General features: G+C 43.2%; 2 protein-coding genes across 2 annotated transcripts; both read right to left on the minus strand.

The window, feature by feature from the left end:
* Positions 1 to 849: 849 nt before the first annotated feature.
* ahcy (adenosylhomocysteinase) lies at positions 850 to 12,467 on the minus strand. The gene is made up of 11 exons (XM_079297283.1): positions 12,336 to 12,467; positions 8,454 to 8,644; positions 7,642 to 7,717; positions 7,083 to 7,235; positions 5,922 to 6,034; positions 5,458 to 5,665; positions 4,559 to 4,646; positions 4,314 to 4,431; positions 4,050 to 4,172; positions 3,370 to 3,441; positions 850 to 1,996 (listed from the first exon to the last, which is right to left on the minus strand). The coding sequence occupies exons 1-11, from the start codon at positions 12,361 to 12,363 to the stop codon at positions 1,865 to 1,867; spliced, it is 1,302 nt and encodes a 433-aa protein (XP_079153409.1). The 5' UTR covers positions 12,364 to 12,467; the 3' UTR covers positions 850 to 1,864.
* Positions 12,468 to 13,475: 1,008 nt separating this feature from the next.
* chmp4ba (charged multivesicular body protein 4Ba) lies at positions 13,476 to 24,998 on the minus strand. Its single transcript, XM_079265826.1, has 5 exons — positions 24,671 to 24,998; positions 18,697 to 18,874; positions 16,642 to 16,756; positions 15,569 to 15,695; positions 13,476 to 15,426 (listed from the first exon to the last, which is right to left on the minus strand). Exons 1-5 carry the CDS (start codon positions 24,855 to 24,857, stop codon positions 15,359 to 15,361), a joined length of 675 nt encoding a protein of 224 aa, XP_079121952.1. The 5' UTR covers positions 24,858 to 24,998; the 3' UTR covers positions 13,476 to 15,358.
* Between the last annotated feature and the right edge of the window lie 522 nt (positions 24,999 to 25,520).

The raw sequence follows: 25,520 nt of genomic DNA on the forward strand, positions 1-25,520 counted from the left end.
TTGGTCGCACTGGCTGCCGCCTTCGCACCATTACAGTTCATTGCTGATGAACCCGATTGGTGAAAGGTTGGTAGGTTTATGATTTGAACTCAGATGAGTTATTGATCTTGTATTACTGCTCGAATATATTATTACAACACATGATTGTGGGAGATTTCTTGCAAAAAAATGTTGCTGGCATGTTGCCTTTATGGGCGGAATACATTTACAGATGTGTTAAGAGAATTATTTGGCTGCGATGTCATAATTAGACATGTTAGCCTTGATGTGGCATGTTAACGTATCAAAGGTTGCTGCCCCCTGGATGCGTGTAGCTCAGCACCTGTGTTTGATGGAAATGTTTGATGCCTCCATTCAGAGGACAGCGTGCCACAAGGTCCGCAGCTGGGTTCAAAGGAGGAATGTTGCAAAGCCAGTATGCATGGCTTCAATCAGCAGGGCCCGTATTTATGGGTTCAAATCTCTCGGGTGACCCAACTACCCATCCCAGCATACCTCTGTCCTCTAGAGGAACTTTTAAAAGAAGTAGTTTTATCAGAAGTCCCGGTCTTTCCACAGTTCCGACCATTATCGCCGCATGTTGTGATATTTTACTCATCAAGTTCATTGTAACATCCAGTGTGAAGGAACAGATCGTAAACAAGCAGACCGATCATCTAAACACCCAGACTGGGCCGCAGGACATTAGATTGACAGTTCAGAGAATTCAGCCAACGTAGAACACTGAATCTTTCAAAATGATATTGCTGGGAGGCTAAAACGAGAACATGTTAACTCCACCTACATGTTTAAGAAGCTAACTGTAAACAGCAGGATCTTGTCAAAAATATGTTTTCTCACACAACCATGAACAGTCCAGTCACATGTTTTATTTGTCAGTTTGTATCCATCGCATACGAGCAGCTGAACGCTGCGTTTCAGGCTCTAACCGTAGAACTGTGACCACCGCTGTAACGTCGCCCTGATGGCTGCAGTGAGGAACAGAAAGAAAACGAGGTGGTGTTTGGCCCTTTAAGTCAAACGAAATAAATCACAATAAAATAAAATAAAATCAAGCAGCAGAAATAAGACTTTTTTCCCCATGAGGTAAAAACATGTGCTTTGGTGGATCCATTAGCAGCATTGCTCCTCTACACCAATAAACCGGGATAATTAGTAAACAGAGAAACACCGAGCATCTTTCATAAGTGCCAACACAGTCAACATACTGGAACAAGGCCGCTCTACTCAACCATTTACCTCCATTTATTAAAAAGAACAATGTGCTGCGATGATCTCAGGCGATAAACAGAACGAGGGTTTATTTCTATTCCATTAATGGAGCGTGGACTCAGTAGCACTTGGTGTTTCAGAAGAGTTGATGAGAAAGAAAGAGGACGGTGGACGACTGAAGACGTCACATGTGTTGAGAGTAAAACAAGATGTGGTGAGACAAACAAATACTGTTTCAGTTGAAATACAAGTTTCGGATGTTGTTTTTCGACTGGAGAGTCTGAACAAAGAGACGTCGGCTCCCTCCCGATGAACTCCTGCATAAAGCTGCTGATGACAGCTTTGGCTCGATGCAGTGGTGATTCAACCACAGCTGTTTGCTAGAATAACTTTCATCTCACTGCAGTAAAGCAGAACAAGGTGTTTGGCTCCACACTTGAGCATTGGATACGAAAACACGAATAAAAAAAATGGGAAGGAAACAAACAAACTGTCCCTCAGTATCCCTGAAGAGTTGACATTTGAGAGGCCAAAACACCCAAAAACTATTCCCAAAGTGCAACCTGGCAAAGTGCTCCAAACACCGAACCCTGCTCCACCTCAACACCGACACCGTTCCAGCCACACCACCACCTCCATCTCTTGAGGGCGCTTAGTAGCGATAGTGGTCCGGTTTGAAGGGCCCCTGGACGGGCAGACCCAGGTACTTGGACTGCTTGTCCGTCAGCTTGGTCAGCTTCACCCCCAGTTTATCAAGATGGGCGGCCGCCACCTGCTCATCCAGCTGTTGAGACAAAGAGAGAAGTTCCTGTTAGAAACAGCTGTTTGCGTGTTGATCCATTCAGACGGTTTTCTACCTTCTTGTGTTGCATACTTCGTGTCTTCTGAGACAAAATTATTATTGTTCTCATGATGGAAATTCTTGTTTCTTAGTTAGTTGAAAACTAATAATACAAATGTCAATCACTACCTCCCATAGCCCAAGGATCTGTCCTAAAGGCAGAACAATTAGCACATCGTAGAAGCTGGAACATAATGTTCCGAATTTGTTTGATAAATGACAACGATCAAAAACAGAAAGAAAGAAAAGTGAGTGTCGACAGAAAGTCGACACTCACTTCTGTTTTTTGTGAAGACGTTTGATACAATTGGAGAAAAAGAATAATCGCTTTTGTCAATGTGGAGGCGACACGAGTCGTTTTAAGACATCCACAAATCTTTTCTACGCATTGACAAACACGCGATGGATTGGTGGCGGTACACCTGTGTGAGGTGTGTGCGGTCAGACGGGACTTCATTTCTCACGCTCAACATCTCATTGACCCTCACTTGAGCCCAAGCGATCAAGCAAACATTTCTCCGGAGAGACTAATTCGGCGCATTAATGGCTTTGTAAAGCGATCCGGTTGTGCACGAGCGTTCCCTCTTCTGTTAAGACAGCAAAAAGTGTTTCGGTGAACATGAAAGACTTTCTATGGAAGGCGAGCGCCATCTTGGACGGATTCAACAGCAGCTTCCTGCTCCAGTTCCTGCCCTTCTGACGAGCCTCGCTCCCTTTGATGTGATCGTATCACTGCACAAACTACAAACATCACATCGGGGATTTCCCGCTCAAATTTTTTTTAATATATATTTTGGCTTAAGTAAAATACACTTCACGCAAAGATCGCTGAAAAAAACCCAGATGACATCATCCCCGTTTCTAAAGTCAGTCGGCTTGATCTATATCTCGAATGTATCCGTTCCAACCGGAATGGACGTCTAGAGTTCAACGCGCTCATTAAATAAGAAGAAGACTCTTACCGCCAACACCACCGGCTACATAATGCCTTCAGCGTTTCAAAAACAACCTTTCCCGTGGTCTGAGATCGTTATCAGGGACCGAGATCAAATCTGGAACGTGAAGACTGAAATGCCCCCCCCCCCCCCCCTTCCGCCAAGTCAAGCTTTCAGACTCTTCTTCTAATGTCTCCACAAAAGGAAAGAAGACACCGGCCTGGCTTCTCCAAGATCATAACGGCCCCACAGGTTTTGGTGTGACTACGTGGCATCACTAATCTGCCATCACTTCATGTTATCCTGCAGACTAGAGGTGGATATTCATGTCTAAGTGACGCGCTGCATGAAGTACACCATACGATCGGTGTGGCCTCTGACCTTCTTGGGCAAGAAGTAGACTCCAATGGGGTATTTGGAGGTGTTCTCCCACAGCTCGATCTGAGCCAGAACCTGAAGGAAAGAGACAAAAACATTTAATGCAGCAGTGTCATCATGTTACAGGTCTTTACACACCATAAAGAAATACTCACCTGCTAATACATCAAAACTATTCATACAGGTAGTGATGTAAAATGGAGACAATTGCAACCTTTTTTTAATAAGAGGTTTGAATAGATGCATGCAGGCAGAGGACAAACTACCAGGATCCTATCGACCCAGAGCAGCGTCTGCAGTCAGTCTGAGGTAAACTGTTTAAACTGAGCTACTGTTCCCAGTTCAGTCATTTTGTTTGTGGCAAAACGCGCTCGAGTTCCCTCCAGTAGATAGTCAGTGTATATGTCCAGGGCTTTTATTGTGAAAGACAAGAACCTGAGGAGTAGATTTGGTCTGCGCTGATTTTGTCACGGTTGAAAGAAGCAATAAAGTTTTGCGTCTTAGTTCAGACTATGTGACCCCAGTGTATGTCCATGTAACATTCATGTTATGGGAAATTATTAATGACAAAAATGTGCAATTAAAACACGCCGGTGTGTAAAAGCCTCAGAGAACTTCAGCATTTTTACTGCATGTGTGGCAGCCATCTTTTCTCTTCTCTGGTTCACACAAACTCACTGTACCTGATTGGTGAAGGAGTTGCTCATGACGAAGGACGGGTGTCCCATAGCACAGCCCAGGTTGACCAGTCTGCCCTCAGCCAGGATAATGATGTGACGGCCGCTCTTCATACGATAGCGATCGACCTGAGGAGGAGGAGGAGGATTACAGCTTCTGTGACGGTTCAGGACGAGGGTCGACAATACAGAAGAGAAGAGCTGCCAAACTCTATCCATGCGCCTCAGAAAGCTTGAACGTTTCAGTAAAGTCTGTCGGAGTCTTCCTACCTGAGGTTTGATGTTGATCTTCTCTGCAGCGTTCTTGGCGAGCCAGCCTATGTCGATCTCACAGTCGAAGTGTCCGATGTTACAAACAATGGAATCGTCCTTCATGTTCTCAAAGTGACTGAGGGAGACGAGCACAGAACAATAATTATAATGCGGCGCGTTGGGGACATTGTCATGCAGTGAAACTTTGAATAAATGAAGCATACAAATGAAAGTGTCATTGCAGATCAGTTGGTCCCACTTACTGTCCCTGGATGATGTCCTCGCAGCCGGTGGTGGTGACGAAGATGTTTCCTTCCTTAGACGCCTCATCCATGGTGGTGACCTCATAACCTGCAGAGCAACAGGAGACGGGTTTATTCTCGCGATCACGTCTGTCGGGTTAAATTGATCCCCATCAGCAGATCTTTATCATAAGCTTCTTTTTTAAGTGGCGATCCAACTTATGACAGGCAGGGAGGTCTCTATGAAATCATCTTATGACAAAATTGATGATGTAATATGATCACGAAACCACCAAACTGTAAAAGCCAGCAGTGATAAATTTTAAAGGATAATGTAGCTTTCTACTTTCTTGAGCCGTAACATGTAGCACATGTAGCACATGCTACCATGTGACGTGACTTCGGGGTGTGTTCAGTGTTTCCACAACATGGCAGTCTATTTAAAAACATTCACAAACTACCACTTGAACATGATCCTGAACAGAACGTGGCCCTCTTTTGGAGAGCTGACAGCTATAATATTTTGATATGATTTTACTAGACAACCGTTTGACTTTCCCCTTCACTTTCCATCAGTTTTCCATGACTGGAAAATTGGTTTTCCAGGTTCTTTCAGGACATGGGGGAACAATGGGCTGTGGCCGAGCAAAGCTGGTTGAGGATCAGCAGAGTACCACTTTGGGGGCATTGCGTGAGCGGCCTCATCAATTCACTTGAGGACTGTTTCAACCACAGCTGCTTAGCCTGTTGTACATTTGTTTTTCATTTAGAGAAAACGATGGTTTACACTGTAGTTTCACATCACAAGAAGAGATTGAGTTTTCAAATAATGGGTGGTGTTTTGAACCCCCCCCCCCCCCCCCCCCCCCCCCCCTCTATGGTATTAAAATACCGTTATTGTTTTGACCATCATCACCTACCCTCCATGGCTGCCTGCAGGGCATTGATGGGGTCGATCTCTGTGACGATGACGCGAGCGCCGAACCCGCGCAGAGCCTGGACGCAGCCTTTGCCCACGTCTCCGTAGCCCGCCACCACGGCGATTTTACCGGCAATCATCACGTCCGTGGCCCTCTTGATGCCGTCGATCAGGCTCTCCCTGCAGCCGTACAGGTTGTCAAACTTACTCTGCAGGGTACGGAGAGAGACAGAGAACATTATTACATATTATTAAAATTAGGCGAGCTCTTCCTCATAAATTTCCATAAGTCAGGGCATTCTCAGCTGTATAATCTATTGTACTGTAAGTATTTCATTCAATACAAATATTTCTTTCCAGAAAAACTCCTCATTCAGTCAAACAACAAAAAAAAGGTGCATTTAATACACCAGTCCTTCATTATCACCGTCCTCCCGCCAATTACAAGGATCACAAGTCGCTCACCTTTGTGACGGAGTCGTTGACGTTGATGGCGGGCATTTTCAGCTCGCCCTTCTTCAACATCTTGTACAGGTTGTGGACACCTGTGGTCGTCTCCTCCGACAGGCCACGGATACCTGAAACACAACGTCAGAACATCATCTCACAAAGTTCACCTGAAGTTTCCTCAACAGAACAGAAGGTATTACACTGTGCATGACGCAATAGTGAGTTCTATAAGAACTTCTCATGTTATACAACAATAACTATTAAAACCGGTTGCCAGGCCGGCAAACAGGCATCAGCTTTTGGATGCTAAATGAAAATAAGTTACATTTTGAGTAATTAATATACTTTGCAGTTAAACTTCAGCATAACATTCTTTGTAATTTGTGTTTAAGATCAAAAATATGTAAACGTGAACACACTCCGGTTTACAAAATAATGCAGTTGTCGGCTGTTTTTCAGATATCAACTCCAGCGAGTCACTGGTTTCTTGTTCAATCGATCGCCACCTTTCAAATGTCTCTGGTTTCTCTTAACAGTTGCGCCTGTTCTTAAAATCAGTTATTTAAAAACAGGCTTCAAGCATGGAAATAAAAGACAGAACGTGTGTCTGTTAGTGGTGAGAGCATCACTCGGAGTCCTCAGTGAGTTGCTGAGTCTCAGTGCAGACTACCACCAGTCTCTCTGCCACCTGATGACACAGCGTCAACGCTCAGTGGGGCTGCAACGTCGCAACGGGCATTAAATCAAATATGCAACAATATCAGGAGAGCAATATGTTAATTTTTGTATGTAAATATTTTTTCTTTCTTCCAGGCTGTGCGACAACGTTGGCCGATTGCGGAAGATTGAAAAATAAAGCATCAGCATGCCAGGAGGAACCAGCCCTGTGAACCAGCTCACGTCAGACCACTGACGCCACCTAGTGTCCAAAACTCTTCCATACAGCTTCAACATTCACTCCGCCGTAACAGAGTGGGAAATCACCACCAGCCACTGAATTCTGGGACATCTTCTCATCAAAATTAGTTTCAGAAAATGACCCGAAGATCATGTCTGTTAACTACCGAACTGAGTGGACAGGCGGGAAAACGGACGTCAGAGGATCTTAGTTCAGGTTTCACTGAGATCATTCACAGATAGCTGCCTCGTAATAAACCGGTGAGGAAAGAAACCAACCTGCCAGCAGTTTGGGATACTTCTGGTGGACCATGTTGGTGAGGTCTCCTCCGTCGTCCAGGATCATGTTGAGGGGCTGGCCGTCCTTGAAGTACAGCGTCTGCTCGATGCACCACACGTACTCCTCGTCCGTCTCGCCTTTCCACGCGTACACTAGCCAACAGAGAGGGACACGTGTGCTCATTAGCCTTCTATCTGAGAGTCGGGCAAGACGACTGACAGAGAGTCCAAGTTGTCAGTGAGAGCATCACTCAGAGTCCTCAGTGAGTTGCTGAGTCTCAGTGCAGACTACCACCGGTCTCTCTCTGCCACCTGATGACACAGCATCACTCAGTTGGGCTGCAACGTCTCAACGGGCATTCAACATCCTTTCTTATTTGATCGTCCTGTAGTTTATATTTTCCCTCAACAGTTAGCTCTCAAAAAAAAAAGAAAATCATCATTAATCTCTAATTCCAAGTATTTTTGTCGATAGAGCAAGAAAGTCATAATACACAACTGGTTGACCTGGTTCTATAATCAATAAACAGGTCACACAGGTGGAGTTGGTCTGCGGTACCTGGAACTCCAGTCTTGGCGATGGCGGAAGCAGCGTGATCCTGAGTGGAGAAGATGTTGCAGCTCGACCACTGAACCTGAGGAGGAAGAGAGGAGCGTCAGGAAGGAGACCACGTCATTTCACCTGAATTAATCTCCTCAATATTATATAATATAATATACTCGAATGAAACACCTTCTGGGGCAGTGAATATGAAGCTATAATCACTTCAAAACCTCTAGTTCAGTGCATTGACATGATATTAGTGAACCTGTTAAACCTGTTTCTGGGAAAGCAGAGGTTGGTATTTATTCTGCTGGTTCCTGCAGGATGAAACCAGTCCTGGTCAGACAGATAAAAACCAACATGAGAACAGAACACACCGGCCTTGAGACAGAGAGAGGTAATCCCAGACTCACTGAAACAGTTTGTTTGAACAAATGTATCAGTAACTACTGCTGTAGTGCACTTTAGCAAGGCAGAAAACAGAGGTCATACTGAGCGGGTTATGAGTAAACCAAGTTGCTCTCTTCTCTGATGACGCTTATCTGAACGTTAGACCTTCATGCCACAACAGCTCATTTATTAAAAAGTGTTTAAATATATTGGGCTGTAATTCACACAATCTGTTAAAGATGCTTCATATGAATGAACAAACCGTAAAGACTAACAGAGACAATCTTGAAGAGAGAGTTGCGTCTCCTAGAAAACATTAACTAGACTTGAAAATGTACCAAAAGTCAGAAAACAAAACGGACGCTCACCGCAGTGCAAGATCAAATACGACGAAGATCAGATACTCTTATTAAGAATGAGCAGCTGGTAAACCTCACCTCAGCTCCGAGGGCGGTGAGGGTCTCGATGAGCACGGCGGTCTGCAGGGTCATGTGGAGGCAGCCGGCGATGCGGGCGCCCTTCAGTGGCTTGGACTTGCCGTACATCTCCCTCATCTTCATCAGACCGGGCATCTCATTCTCCGCAATGTCGATGGCCTTGCGTCCCCATTCGGCCAGGCTGATGTCAGCTAGAAAAGAGGGGGGGGGGGGGGGGGGGGGGATAGCAGATGTTAAAAAAAAATACCATTTAAATTTCTGATACACATGAACATAGTCTCTCTCTCTGTTAACTATGTTGTTGCTGTACTGGAGAAAACACCCACACAGCTGCATGTCCTCTGTACAGTCACTCCTTTCATTTCCAGACAGCTGCTGGTGTTTCATATGCACCAACAGCTTTCTTAGAGCAAACATGCGCTCCCTAAATGAAGGCGCAACTATGCTTCAGAAACATTGTGCTTAAAATGAGAATATAATCAAATTAGTCTTTATATACCTTCTGAAAGCATTGGCTACAACGTCTGGGCCCCTCTCTTGAACATGTCAGAACAAGAGGTGATGCAGTGTAAGTAACTTACTTAAACGCAAGTGTCACGCCATAGGATTGAACACGGACAGCAAAAAACACGGACTTGTTCTCGTTTTCACTTCTTGTTTCTTTAGCAGCACTTTGTGCTTACAATGCTTTGTACAAAGTGTGTATTTCCCCCCAATGAACCTGCTGATCATGTCCTCTAAAGCTAAAACTCTCCCTACAGACTAAAAGACACAGTTGCAAAATAAACACGAGAGAAGGAAGTGCTGCAGGCTAAATGTAATTTGATAAAAACACATTATTATGATACAACAGAAAGCATCCAGACTCAACAGGAAGGTAAGCTGCACTTCTCTACAACGCTGCAGGCAAACCGGGATGCAGGATGGAAGTCCCAAAGTACAAGTTCATCACCACAGAGAGGCTGAAGCCTGTGCAAACACACCTCTGCACCTAGCCGGCACTGGCCTGAATGACCAGCCAGAGACCGGATTATGAACACAGGTTCACACCGCGGTCAAAAAGGAGGGACTAAACTAAAAACCACCACAGTCAGCTCCTGCCTTCACGTGTGAATCATTGTGTGGTCCTGCATGGCTACATGAGCAGGGCACCAATAAAGGCATTGTGGTTCAAATCCCATCTAAAGCCTGCATTGTAGTATTGGCATTTGAAGTCCATGTATCCACCAGGTGCACATGTCCTCATGACCCTTGTGTCAACAGTTCAGACTAGTCATTTGAAAAAGAACAAAGCCGGGCGTAAATTAAAGTTAATATGTTTGCTGTGTTCAAACAGCGGCTTTAAATCAGTGATTCTCAACTGGTGGGTCGCGGACCCGTTTTCAGTGGGCCTTTGACTGACAAAAAAAAAAAAGTTGCGATTTTATTTTGAAGGGCATTTTTTATGCAGCGGAATTATTCCAGCATTTACAGCGTGATATATATATATATATATATTAGGGCTGGGCGATAAATCGATTTAATCGATTAATTCGAATGTGTGCTTTAAGGCGATGTGTTTTATTGAAAATCGAGAAAATCGCCCCCACCCTCCCCCCCCCGTTGGGTTCCCGTAGTTGAGTGCGCGCGCATTGTTTACAAACGAAAACAATGGCGGCCAGCAGTGAAGCTCTCGTTCTTAAGAGAGGGAAGAATGTGTCTTCGGTGGTCTGGAAATGGTTCGGGTTCGTGTCATCTGACACAGAACAAACAGCCTCAAACAGAGGCATGCCGCCGAGTGGGAGAAGCGTTGCACCCTGAGGAGGAAGCAGGACCGCGGGAGCACAAGCGACGCTGTCTTCCTGGCAAAAAATATTTAGAAAAAACATGCACTACTGTTTAATACTGTTGGTTATGTTGTGAATGCACTTGATTTTGTTTACATGCACTTATTTACTGTGCAAAATATGTTATGTTGATGTTAGATCAGATGTTGCACTTTTGAAAATGTGAATGTTAAAGGGTCACATACATTTTATTTCATGCTGTGTTTGTATCAGTGTATTCAGTTAGAAAAGCTTACTGTAAAAAGTTACATTTGCACAGTTGTTTACAATGGAAGGCTACTATTTAATGCCATTTAATGTTATGTTTAATTTAATTTTATATTTAAATGATTCAGGGAAACAAAAGAGTGACCAAATACTTTTTGTATACTACAGGCACCTTTCTACAATGTTCAGGTTTTGTTTGCACTTTATTTTTATCAACCTACGAGGGAAAATCATCACAAAATAAAATAAAAAATTGTTTTCAACAGCTTCTGTCATCTGCAAAAATTTGTGGGGGGAAAAAATCGATTTAAATCGTGAATCGGATTTTTTGTAAAAAAATCGGAGATTTTTTTTTTAGGCCATATCGCCCAGCCCTAATATATATATATAGATATATATAGAGCCTCTCACAGCTGTTAGCAGACTGTCAGCGAGCTTTACCCAGCATGCAGTTCGGCGGAGACATTTTATAAATGTACAATTATTAGTGCGACAAACTGTTTATCTGTGAGAAACTGTTGAGTCGTGGTGTTTTGCCCTGTTAAAGAGCATTAGTTGTGGGTTGTTAATTGTTGTTATAAAGTAAACCATGACTAGGGTTCCCACTCAACACAGGTAAGACAACTAGCTCCAAGCGGCAATCAATATATTTTGCTGCCTGCTGAAGAGCAACGGTATATGAAATATTCATATAATATGGGAATTGAAACCGGTATACTGGTAAATTATAATTGCATCAATTAACATGTCAGGACTTGACAGACAGTCGGTGAGAAACTGACACTTTAATGCATGTGGTTTGTGGAGAACGTTTACTTTGCCTGACACTTTAATGCATGTGGTTTGTGGAGAACGTTTACTTTGCCCAACAGCTATCTTGCAAAACACCTTCTGCTTCTAACCAGCTGCTTCCCAGCAGGCCAGAGAGTTCAGTTAACCAACAACCAGTTACTTAAATAGACAACATCTTCCATTTCACATGTATACCCTGAGATTTTTCACTGAATGCAGTTTGTTCTTCATTTCTAACCGCTTTTTAATTCCTAAATGCAACGCTTGCATTTATTTTCTGCTTATTTTTTCCTTTGTACGTTTCCTCTACATTTAAGCCTCATTTTCCCCCCGAATTTATACATTTCAAAACAACTTTTAATCAAAAAGCATGAGGTCTTCAAAGCTGCTACAGAAGGAGTACCACATGTAGTCCCAGCATTACTACGGTAAAGCAAGTTGCATACAGTGCTGCTCAGTCTGTCTGCTCCTGTCAATCATGTACAAAACTGGCGACGAGGCGCAAGTCATCACGGGAAATGTAGTTTGCAAACAGCTAGATCAAAAGGGAGTGACGCCTCCCGGCTCCACTAATAAACTACAATACCCAGAGGCTGTGGACGTAGTCTCTGTTCAGAGAAGCCCATGCTCGGTGCTTGTACTGCTGTTACATGTCGATTCATTCTCAAGATTTAAGCAAACTCTGTGAACTGAGTGGATCGAAACAAGGACATTTACAAGCCAGAAACTAAAAATGACTAACGGAACAACCAATAATATGTTAAACACTTGAACGAAAATAACAACGCTATACAATTTACGACATGCTAGCAAGTTGACGTTAGCATTAACGACGCAAGGCAAGTCCTAGCATTACAACTTAAAACGGTGTAATTGTCAACAAATCCGTCAAAAATCTATTTATTGCAGGATTAGCAACGGCTCGGCTGCTAGAAGAGCCGTCACCCAACACGCACACTACCATGAACTACCCAGCATGCTAGCTAACAAACCGCTAACCCTACTTGCCCCCGAAACATATCTTATTATAGCAGTTAAAATAATAATTTTGACATACCAACTTTGTAGTTAAGTTTATCAGACATTGTTGTTCTCTGGTGTTCTGTTTCGGGAAGGTTGAGTACAGCGGCCGACAGACGGAGGCAGAAGAGGGAGGGACAGACACATGACGGCTCATTTTATCGTCGAGGGCCCACATTCAAACTCGGTTACACGATGGGGCGTGTTCAAATCCGGATCTACTCTGGATTCCTATTGGCTGCGGCAGCTCCCGCCCCGTGTGTGAGTGATTTGATTGGATAATGGTTGATGTGGGCCAGCCAGCCAATGATAGCTTCAGGTGCATTGTGGGGGCGTGAGTTTTTAGAACAAGTTTAGTCTGGACCCAATGGTGTGGACCTTGTTTTTTTATCCCCATTTGGCAAATAAGTTAAATTATAACTATACAATGCTGTCATTTTTTTCAGTAGTACTGGGGTTGAATGATAATGTATTGTAGGTTACACAAACTTTTTTACCAAACATTTTACCAAACACATACTGTAAAGTTCTAACTTGTACCAACAAGAAGGTTGTCCTGCAAGTTCTTGTGCAACTGAACTGTGACAAAAAACACTATCGTGACATAGTGACAAAAAACAGGTAACGTGGGCCCAAAACTAAGACGATAGATCACTACTCACTCTTTATCTTCACAGGGCTAAGAGTTGTTTGCTGCTTTATTAATGGTCAGAATGTCGTACATTGCTCCTTTAAACCTCCTGCGTTTAAAGGTATAGACGGTCAACTGCAAAATACCTCTTTTCAATGTTTGAAGTTATCCCTTTGTTTATGCCAATTCTTTCCCCTTCCTCTAAAACATTTAGGTGCTTTCGATGACTCATACTATTACGTGGTAATAGTACCGTACGTGGGGAAAAAGTTGTATAGAAACAGCTGGATGAATATCTTTCAATTTACTATATAATGGATACATACCAACGGGTTTCAGAGCACTGAAATATACCTTCAACTACCTAAAGGGGACATATCAATAAAAACTCACCTCGTCAGTGCTTTGCACATATATTTGGGTATCTGAAATGTGACTCAACAAGTCATTCAGATTTGGACTTCCTTCTTATGTCACATGCAGGCTCTTTACAAGGCATGAAGGAGAAACTTGTTTTTTTTTAATGAACAGACACAACAGGTCCGATACTTGCACCAAACCCCCAACTTTATTCAGACGGTATACAACCTGGGTCACAGAGCAACATGGCGTCTTTGTACAGCTCTGAGCAGAACCGGCTACAGGTCGCACTGTGTTTCTGTGCAGTCAGATACAACACGAGTGATATTTGAGGCAAAACAGAAAGGACGAAGAAAAACAAACTATTGGCATCTGCAAGTTTCTTTTCAACAGTTTGTCGTGAAATATCAGGACTGGGGTCGACCCGCTCGCAACGACGGTGACGTTGCATTATAAAAATGAGCACAAGTTTCAAATCACTACATCACTTAATTCTTTCATGTAAAGATTTACAGTCTCAACGCCCTCGGTTTGATTCCGGACCGACCCCAATCCGTCCAATGTGTAACCGTGTGTGCTGACAGGAGGACAGGAAGTGAAGCTCGCAGCCATAAGTAATGAGCAGAAGTCCGATCGCGAAGACAAACATGGAGCCAAACACATCTCATGTTCAAAATCAATTTTGCACTAAAGGGGAGTGAAGAGCAAAGTGAGAAAAAAAAAAAAAAATCCAGCTCAGCATCTCAAGAGGTCACTGTGTCAAAGGGCCGGGGAAAGAAACACCACCACACACACTCACACATTACCAATCAACCAATTATTATTCAACCAATGTAGGATTTTCTCAGAGTACATCGCTGTTAAACCACAGACGGACAAGGCGCTGGAGGTGTCAGGCACGTGCAATTTTAAACCGAGGACCGAGGTGTTGTAATGTGCCCTCTGGCAGCCATATTGGAAGTTCATATTGGGTCACAAAAACAAAAAACAGAAGGCCGGGAGTGAGTGAGCTAAGGTAGCAAGTAGGATAGGCTTAGCTAAGTCAGAAAATTAAATAATAGAGAAGATAAGACGCATTATTTATTTAGGATTTAGGATTTAGCGAGGCTAAACGGCAAGCCGACAAAGCTTGTTCCGAAACGTGGGTGAATCTGGCGAAGCATCGTTGGGGCCAAATTTGAATGTTGCGTTTACAAACCACGACCTAAACATCCTACTCACTGTGCCTTTAAACAGGCACTGGTGCCACCGTAATGTTCTGGGATGGTTTCTATTAACAACACTTCTCTCGCATTCAATTTTAGGAATTTAACGGACTCGATCCAGAGAGCCTTGTGGGTGACCAAGACAGAGATATGGCTGACGGAGGGATCAGACACCCGGATCTTCCCTTTACAAGATGTCGACAGCGATATTTCAATGAGAAAGTCCAACATTTTCATTGTTCATCTTTTTTCGTTGTTGCTACTGCTGAGATTCAGCAGAGACGGTTGCAGCGTAGACGATGAGTCGTCATCGTCCTTGTAGAAGAGCAAAGAGACGACAACGCAGGAAGCAGAAAAATCATGTTGTCCCCCCCCCCACTACATACATCTGTGTATTCTTCACATTCCTGCCAGAAAAACAAGCCGCGTCCTGTTCCTCCACACACCCTCCCCTAGAAGTATGCACTTGCACTCTTCTGCCCAGAGGGTGCATTAAAGTACTCTTTTTCCTAAAAGAAAAAAGACAACTTCGATATACTCAACCACAGGCTGTTCGGGTGCGCGACATTTGCTTTGCGTACTCGCTGCCCTTTACAGGCGTGCACAGCTGGAGCGAAAGAGATTCGTACTGTGACATTAATCAGAGGAGAAGAGCCTGGGTTGGTTTTGTTTTTAAAGTCAGTGAATATGTGCACGAGTGCATACTTTAGTGTTGGGGGTATGGGTAGATATCGTAGGCTTTAAGACGGAGCAGCATGCTAGCAGCCAGCTCAGCAGCCCAGAGTCCCTGTCTCGGTTCCAGATGTCTGGGAGCAGCCTGGTAGCACAGAGACGGACACCAGCTAGCTAGCAGGGCGAGCTAGCTTAGCTAGCCGCCGCCCAGGCCTCGAGGTCCGCCATGTCGTCCTCGTCTTCTTCCTCCTTCTTCTTGGCTAAAGAATAAAAAACAGAGGAACAATCAGAAATAACACAAAACATGTATTCATGTTAGCGTTTTCTGATGGCGTGCCGCATGGTGCTGTTTGCGTGTGAATTGAATGGATATATTTTTTTAATTTAGGCAACATATAATACCTGGTCTAGAGGGTAGTGACGTAGATGGTACGCTGGGGAGAGGAACGTCCTCTGCTCCTTGGATTTCCAGAAGATTTTTGTCCAGCTCTTCCTGTTCCAGCTCCTCCAGCTCAGCCATAAGCTCATCCTGAACACACACACACACACACACACACACTTAAGTAATCAAGCGGTTTGTGTAAGCACACCACAGAAATAGACTAATTCATTTTTGAACGAAAGGCTGATTTCTTTCATCTGAATTTTGAGTTTTCTCCATTTTATTCTAATGCCAGCAGCTGCATCTGATAAAGTTATGAAGACATTGATTGCATCCCAAGCCAACTGTTGTAGAGTCCGTCATGTGATCCAATTGGGCCCTAAAAGACTGATTCCCACAGACACATATTTGGGAAAAGGAAGTCTGTAAAGCAGATCATTCTTTTTTTTTTAAATCAACTTCCCACGATCACTTGAATAGCCCTCATTTAAATCAATAGGCACTAAAAAGTTGTAAAATGATGAAGTTATTTTCCGAGACACAATGAACTGCTGTTCATGTGAGCAAGCCGAGACGAGCAGCTGGAGGCGGGGTTAAAGGAAACCGCCGGTATGCTTGCTCTATGGCCGTTGGAGGCGCTGTAACTCAGCTCTCTTTACACATCCAGAGTGCATTCTGTTTATTAATTATTTATGACGGTTGGGCAGATCTTCAAAAGCCACAACCACACACAATATGCAAGTCCAGTAAATCGACTTGCGTGTCCTCATTTTTGCAACGCAAGTAGATAAATATTACAAAACATCTACGGTAGGAAAGGCGTCTTCTCAAGTTACCAAACTACGACTAATGAATGGATGCAAAGCGGACATGCAGAGGTCCTGATATTGACGCTAGAGTCTATGTGTGCTTGTTTTGTGAGTGCGCAAAGATGCATACACGTTGTTCCAGCTGTGAGGTTTATTACCACAACTTTCCTTCACCAGAGCCTATAAACCCCCAATAGCAGGGCAGAGCCACGGAAGATGAGTTCAGACTCTGGTTCTACTGATTACTACGCAGTGAAGGGTTCCTGACGGTTCTACGTTCTCACCTCGTCAAACTCATCTCCGAAACCGATCGGTCTTGAAATGACATCTGAGATTTCTTGGGCCACTTCCTGTTGTTCTGTGATGTCGGCCATCAGATCGTCTACTTTGTCGATGTCCCTGTGAAACAGGAGGACACACGGAAGGGGGGGGGGGGGAGGGGGGGGGAAGAGAGAGAGAGAGAGAGAGAGCGAGAGAGAGAGGGGACATGAAAATGTGTGCATAAACGCAAGGCAAGTGTATTTGCATAGCACATTTCAACAACAGTGTAAGAAATAAAATGCAGTAGTAAAATGCAGAAATGCAGGAAATTGATGAATATATTAATTGAATGTGGTTCAATTAAAGGCAGCAGCAAACAGAAAAGTCTTCAATCTTGATTTAAATGAGCTGAGGGTCTCAGCAGACCTGCAGCTTTCTGGGACTTTGTTCCAGATATGTGGAGCAGAACAACTGAACGCTGCTTCTCCATGTTTAGTTCTGACTCTGGGAACAGGAAGTAGACCGGTCCCAGACGACCTGAGGGGTCGGGATGGTTCATAAGGTAGCAGCAGATCAGAGATGTATTTTGGCCCGAAACCATTCAGTGCTTTATAAACCAACAGCAGGATTTTAAAGTCAATTCTTTGTTGGACAGGAAGCCAGTGCAAAGACCTCAGAACTGGAGTGATGTGATCCACCCTCCTGGTCTTAGTGAGGACTCGAGCTGCAGCGTTCTGAATCAGCTGCAGCTTTCTGACGGACTTTTTACAGAGACCTGTAAACACACCGTTACAGTAGTCCAGTCTGCTGAAGATAAATACGTGGACAAGTTTTTCCAAATCCTGTTGAGACATAAGTCCTCTAATCCTTGATATATTCTTCAGGTGATAGTAGGCTGATTTTGTAATTGTCTTGATATGGCTGTTCAGGTTGAGGTCTGAATCCATAACTACACCTAGATTTCTGGCTTGGTTTGTGGGTTTTAACATCAGTGACTGAAGCTGAGGGGTGATTTTCAATTGTTCGTCATTGGTACCAAAAACAATTACTTCTGTCTGGATGTGTTTACAATTTGTAAAAGATCAGTGGTCATGCAGCTTGAAATATTTTTGAAAAAGTGTGTTGGTAGAATATCCAAGCAGCAGGAGGATGACTTCAGATGTTGTATGATGTGTTCTAGGCTTCTACGGTCGATTGAATGAAATTGTGTCATGATATTTGAATGGATGTTATTCAGAGATCGGGACAACACATATCCTGTGGTTGATGTGGAGGCACTGACTGCTTGTCTAATTTTCTGAATTTTGTCAGTAAAAAAGGAGGCAAATTGATTGCATGCCCAGGTGGATTGGAGTTCAGCAGCTCCCGACACTGGAGGGTTTGTTAGCCTGTCGACGGTAGCAAATAAGGCGCGTGTATTGTTCTTGTTTTTGGTTATGATGTCAGAGAAGAATGACTGCCTTGCATTTCTAAGTTCCAAATTGTAATTGCGAAGTCTCTCTTTATAGATGTCACAGTGAACCTGGAGATTAGTTTTTCGCCACCTGCGCTCAGCTTTCCGACACTCTCGTTTCTCTATTTTGACCAGCGTAGCATTTCTCCAAGGAGATCTTTGCTTACCCGAGACAACCTTCACTTTAGTGGGTGCAATGGCATCAATAATATTTTTTACTTTAAAATTGAAGCCATCTACAAGCTCATTGACTGAGAGACAAGAGAGGGCTGGTGTGGAGGAGAACTTCTGAATAAATAGTTCACTGGTGTTTTCAGAGATGTAACGCTTTGTCACAACCTTGGTTTGGACATTTGTGTGCAAGGAGATTGCACTCTCAAAGAAAACACAGAAATGATAAGAGAGTGCAACATCAGTCACAGCAACCTTGGAAATGTTTAAACACAAACATGTCTCGATATAAACCAAAGATGGACCATGTGGCATTTGGAGACTTTGGCCGCACCTACCAAAGGTAAACAAGGAATGCCAAAAACAGCCAACGGTATGACGAGTATTAAGAGTTATACCTCAGCCACGACTAAACAAATGGAACCTGCAACATGTTTCTAAACGTCTCTCTTACATGTTTTCGTGCGCGGCCTTCATCGCCTTGGCGGCGTAGCCCATGTTCTTGAGCACTTCTGTGTTGGTGTTGGCGTTCTCTAGCGCCTCCCTCTGGAACTCGATGGTGGACAGCGTCCCGTCGATCTGAGCCAGCTGCTTCTCGTAGCGCTTTTTCCTTTTCAAGGCCTGCAGAGCCGCTGGACAGGGAGACGAAAGAGCGAGACGGCGTTAGTGAAGGAGACAACTGCTGCTCCTTATTGGTCTCTCCGTCTTGTTTTTGGAAATCCCTGCTGATGTTATCACCATAAAACGAACCAGTGGGTGTTTAAGACAAACTTGTTTCTTTAAGATGTGGAGATTGCAGTTAACAGGGTGATACAGAGAGAAACAAAAAGCTGTGACCAGTGGACCTGTGGTACAGTTCACTTTGTGTGAGTGCCTGTATGAGCAAAGTGTTTGTCTCTAATGGAGCACGAAATGGTAATCTGAGAAAATCCCGTCCGAGCCGAATCTCTGCATGCAGACACAATATGCTTCAGTCAGGCTTTTGTTTAGGTTTGTACCCTCACAACAAAACCCATCAAGCACACAGACATCTGGTATCACCTCGATACGAAATATATAATATAATAAGGGAAGATAACATTAGGAAAACCTGAGGCAACTGTTGGGTTGACTGGGAGCACTGGGGAGATCACCTCTCACTGGTTTAGATTGATGAAAAAGTGCTGTGACAATAAGTTAATTAATTATTAATTGATATGTCTATATCAGCGGTTCCCAAACTTTTTAGGCCGCGCACCCCCTTCTACGCACCCCCCCCCCCCCCTTAATAATAAAAAAAAAAAAGAAGCAACAGAGCCTTTTAAGCCTTCATAGCCGCATAAGAATCGGACCAATGAGAGAACAGTTTGCTCCCGGTGGCATTTGTTTACAAGATTTAGTCCGCTGTTAAATGTTGCAGTGTGAACACAAACCGAACAAAGGAGCAACTGCAACAAAGCAAACGAACTGAAGGTGTGAAAACGCCCTGAAACACTGCAACAAAGTTTCAATAACTTTCAGTGACACAAGGCGTCACTTTTAAAGAGCAATCAGGATGCGAGGACACACGCACAGGCTCAGAGGCAGATTGTCACATTTCATTTACAATTAATGAGCGACTAATGTAGCCAGGATGTCTTCGGACAAAGCATCGATGCGGCGACACAGTGTTGTTGGACACCGGGATCACGTCCAACTTTTTTGCTTCTTTCTCCCCAATCATACATTCCACCATCTCTCTGGCAGCTGGCAAGCTCACGTCTTCGGCGATTGTGTGCGGTAGCCCCTTTCTTGCTATTCTGTAACCAGATATGAAGCCCGTAGTGCGTCATTTATAGACCCAACACATGAATGAGACTCCAGTTGTTTTTGGCTGTTTTGTAACTCCTCCAATTTCGATATAAACAATGTAAGGGGCTTTTGACTTGCACTGGCATGCTTGGTGTTCAGGTGGCGACGTAAATAAGAGCTTCAGACTGTTAGCCAGAACCTCACTGCACACCACGCACTGTGGCTTTGGGGAATCTGCGTTGCCAATCCAAGTGAAGCCCAGACACAGATACTTTTCATCATATTTCCTCTTTTTTTCCCAGTCTGATGCTCACTCTTGTTTCCTCTTTTTTCACCTTGACTCCGCGATGGGCCGATGTGCTCCCGATTTGTCTGTGCTATCCCTTCCTCCTTTTCGGTTTCCTCCGTCTCATCTTCCTCTGACTCCCGTTCGATTTCTTCTCCCGGTCTCTCCCCAAAGCACCTCTCCGTTCCCCTCGCCTCCGATTCCTCTCTCTCTCTCTGTCCCTCTCCTCTTTTACGACTGATAGCTTCAGATGTCCCACCTGACAGTTTTTAAATTAAAATTACATTTTTTTTTAATATTTAATATTATTACACCATCAGACCGCCATTACACTTTTCCTCTCGCGCACCCCCAAGGGTGCGCGCACCCCACTTTGGGAATCCCTGGTCTATATGATATGTCAACTATTCTGACAATAGATTCATTTTTTTAAGTGAAAATAACAAACATTCAAAGGTCCAAGTGTTTTATTATTTGATGACATTAAACTGAATATATTTTGGTTTCACTGTCAGTTTAGGCTCTTTTCACAATAAATACACGAAAACAGTTAACTAGAATTTCTGCAATGTTAACTAAGCTAACTGACAAACTAACTACATAACTGATGCCAGCTAACATTCTGTCACTCACGAATATATAAATTCACAATTTTACATTTACTGTATATTCTACATTTAGCAGTTCAGTATCTCTCTGTGAACTTTGCCAGTTTGTTTTGCTGCTGGTCTTCCCTCCGTATCGGTTTAAAAAGCCAGGAACAATTATCTAAACCACAACAGGGAATGCCCCCAAGACCTAAAGCTGCTGAGTCACTGTGTGAGGAGAGGGAGGAGGGTGAGGAGGGTGAGGAAGGAGCGGCTGGATTACAGCTTAATTTTAGAATCACGATCAGAAGACGGGTAAGTAGTTACATAAGGTTTTTAAAATGATCAAAGATCAGATCTCCACTTGCTGTCACCATTTTGAGCAACAGGTAACTGAAATGATTCAGTTGGAGGCCTGTTAGTTGTGTATATTTCATGTTTTTATATTAATTTACTTATATACAAATATGCACAGCTATGAGCTTTGTTGCAGCCACAGCAATGCTTCCCCTTGTCAGGACCGGTGTCACGCAGATGAAGAGTTGTAGGCACACGGGTAAGAGTACGGTATTTAGGCTCGGTTCTCTTTATAACTGGGTCATTCCTAATCCCTTCAACTGGAAAAGGCCACCAGGACTCCTGTTTAACGTGGCTGTCTGTGAAAGGTGGTTTCTGTAAGTTAGCAGTTATTTTACACGGAAATATCTCTGCAAACATTTGGTACATACTGTATATTCATTGTACCCAGAGCATGAATCATAGTGACTTTCACTGAGTTTATCATTTGTGGTCTTCAGTGAAATATCTCAACAACGGTACGTACACGTTCAGGTCTCCCACAGGAGGATCTGTTATAACGATGGAGATCCTTTGGCTTTCTCTTCTCATTGAAAAAGTGAAATAGTTAGTCGCAACTGGTCAAGAGCTTTTAAATCATTTGAAACTGCAAAGACGAATATGAATCTGACCAGAAATCTGTTCACGGCTGGTTTAAATACATCACACACACACTCAATCACACATACACACACACAATCGACAGTATGTGGCTGGTCTGGTGCACCAGGAGCCAGACAGCAGCTGAAAGTTCCAGTTTCATCAGATTATATGAGCACGCGGCCCTATTCCTGGACCGATAACGTCTTTATGCAACATTACACAAATCATTATTGGATTATCTTGGTCGCAGAGCTTCCATTCAGACCGCCCCCTTCAATTTCAGGTCACTTTGGTTCTGTGACCCGTTGCTTTCTCTGCTGTCCTGCTGCTCTCGACACTCGACCACCTCAGACGCATTTTACAGCAGCGACTGTCTCCATGTGTGAAGTCCACTTTCTACTCAACTGAAATGGAAGATACGTCACTATATTAGCTGCTGTTACATAACCATTTCCCACCATGACATCATTCTTCAGTTCTTTCCGTGATTGCTTTAACTCTCTTTAGCTCGCAGGAACAACTCGAGTGGAAAATGTTCAATCAAACGGCCTCATTAAAACACCTGATGTCAAACACGGAGAAGGAAGAGGTTAAACCGGACAGAGCCATCATGCAAAATGCTGTTGTCATGGCAGGTTTGTTATGTTTGCGTTGAGGAATTTATGAATTATGTGTATTGTCCTTCATCCCCCGACTACAGAGGCTACCTGGTAGGTTGAATTATGTTGAAAGTCAGGATCAGAGGCTGTATGTAAACAGGGTGTGTCTCGTCATATCTTCTTGCCAAAAATAGTGTTAACGGTATTATCACAAAGGTTTTCCTTCTTGAAATACTTCAATTAGAGCTGATTAACGGTAGAACTACTTCACACCATGTTCCCCTTGGATTCTATCCAACCTAACAAATAGTGAACTGTATGATGCAATTCTCTACAAAAGTACGAACAACAACATTAAAACACCACAAACTGAAGCCGGCCGGTTGCTAAAAGTCGAGCCAGTGTGTTTTTGTACACGTTTAACTTTCTTCCAGGTGTAAATGGATCAAATATTTCTTAAAAAGGTAGAATGTGTGTAAATGCACACAGAACGACAAGCTCTGCTCTGACCGTTTCTGACTGCAGGTTACACTCAACTGTCTCCTGGACGCTTTTCTAAAAACACTCTGGAGTTAAAACAGAGGAAGCGTCGCCTCACTCAAACTGAACAAACTGGCTAAGTCACTAGCCTGCAAGCATATTTAGCAGAGGCGCTGGTGTTCATGTTTACAGAGAGCTAAAGAGGCCAAGTCTGCATTTTGCTCCATACATTTTATTTCCATGTGATCGCCACACATCCATCCTGCCTGGCTCAGCATGCGTAGGCTGGGTGTACATTATGTGCTGCTCCCCAGACCACCACGGGCTTAACAGGTGCTAGATCTGACAATTGATTCAATAAGAACCACTTAAAAACTAACCAGGACCAGATTCATTTGGTCATAATGCAACTTCCCAGAGTTGGTAAGTCATTCCCAAGAAGAGCAACGTTTTTGTGAAGTTGTGAGTGTCTGAGTGGTTCCTCTTTTAGATAAATAGTGCCGTAAATGAGTTCAGGCCTCGTCACAGCCTTCAAACACAATAAAGAACTCGTTGATGCATTAACCTGATCGTAGTCCGTCGTTGAAACTGATCAGTCAGTAACTTGTAGGCAGTCCTGGCCTCTCCCCATGACTACGTCTTTCCATCGGTAGAAGATAAGCTATCTGTCCTGAGATTATGTCATTTTGACATTTTATAGGGTATTTAAATTAATAAAAAATGGAAGGCAGTTGTTTCTGCCCACCATCTTTGTTTGTCGAGTCACTACTGGGTAACGGAGAACAAAACATTTTTTTATCCAGATGGTTAGAAGACCGTTACTGGATTCTGGAAATACGTACAACACAGCTTTAAGTAGGTCGACGGGGATTCTTCCTCTTTCACCAAAACTACTGAAACTGAACTGTTACTCGACTATATTAATAATACATACATGAGATACACTATCTACAGCTCAGCTAGTGTAGACAGAAGTAGCAGTGGTATAAATACAACATGAAGGAACAGAACCGACAACAATTGAGTCTGAACATGTAATATTATTCACACATTAAACATAATTTGATTATTTTACCTGGAATGTTATGTAACCACAGTTTAAAACTTATGTTTAACATTGGCTGGTTGTCATTAAATCAGTGAACTTGAAACACGTTGGAGTTAGTTACACTTAACACTACAAAAGTTCAGTGAATGTGACAACAAAGCAAAGTTTGTAGGTGAACAACTCTTGTTTTTTAGCTGCTTTATTGTTTGAAATGTGAATGTCTGGTTGTTTTATTCTACTGCATTAGTACTAACTGTGTTGTACTTCGTGCAGCTTTAGTTAAATCACTTTTAAAGACTAGAAGACGAATATAAACGGTATAAAATGCAGTCAGGTGACCGTGTGGTCCGACTTGTGTTCAGATAACCAGCCTGTCAACTTGCACTATTACCACCATTTGCACTAATATCCCAAATCCATTGTCCTTTATGTTCGTAGATATTTATATTTATACTGTACATAGTCGTGAAATGTTTATGCTTAGTTTCTCTGTTCTACTTTGTTGTCTTCAATGTGTGTGTTTTTATATTGTTCTTGTTTATTTGTATATTCCACGTATGTACACATACATGGCCAATAAAGCTGATTCTGGATCTGTCAACTGCCAACTTCCGGGTTCGGTCCCTGTCGTTAGCCCGCGTGGCTAACTAACTATAACTAAGTAGCTGTTTGACTAAAAAACGTCAAAAGCACAAACTTCTCGAGTCTTTCTTCCTCACCTCGTTTGTTTTTCGTGCCGTTCTTCTTCGCCGTCATGAGCTCCAGGTCGATTTTCTTTTCTAAGAACTCCTGTTTTTTGGCCAACATCTCCTCGGTCTCTCTGAGTTTCTGCACAGCCTCCTGGGGTGTCGGCGCTTTCCCTCCTTTGCCCCCTCCACCGCCGAATAACTTACCGAACAGCGACATTTTAGTTATTAAATATGAAACAACAACGGGTGTGTTTAGCCGTACACTTTGTGACTCCGTACAGGTAATCGTTAAACTGTTAAACTGTCGCTCTGTTTCTCTCGCTCTTTCGTTAACTACCGTCGCCGAGCCGCAGGGCTGCTGTTGTTGTTTTTCTCTCTTCTTCCGGTCTTTCGGGGAAAAGGCCTCGTGATGTCATTACGTCAGCGCTATTACGTGACTCACTCAGGCGTGAGGCACACCGTCACACATTCAGAGGGGATTTCACAGATGACCAGACGGTGTCTAAAAATACATATCTATTACATTTCGATTATTAGCATCAATCGTTTACATACAACATTGAATAATATTTATAATATATTTGTGTTGATAAATATATAAATAATGGAACATATGCTATTATTATATGTTAGTATATGTTATTATATGTGTACATCCCTATCCTTATTGACACTATAGTGCCAACACACTCACCATATAAAAGCACATGACTGTAGCAATGCAACACTCAATGGACTCTGTTCTCGTGACTCTTTGTGATGTTCCTTCATTGTTCTCATGGATACGGCTGTGGAGAAACAAATCCTCTCATGGAGGACAATAAATGATCTATCTATCTATCGATCTATCTATCTATCTATCTATCTACTGCCTAAAATG

Source organism: Melanostigma gelatinosum (genome assembly GCF_949748355.1).
Source record: "Melanostigma gelatinosum genome assembly, chromosome: 3".
NCBI lineage: Eukaryota > Metazoa > Chordata > Actinopteri > Perciformes > Zoarcidae > Melanostigma > Melanostigma gelatinosum.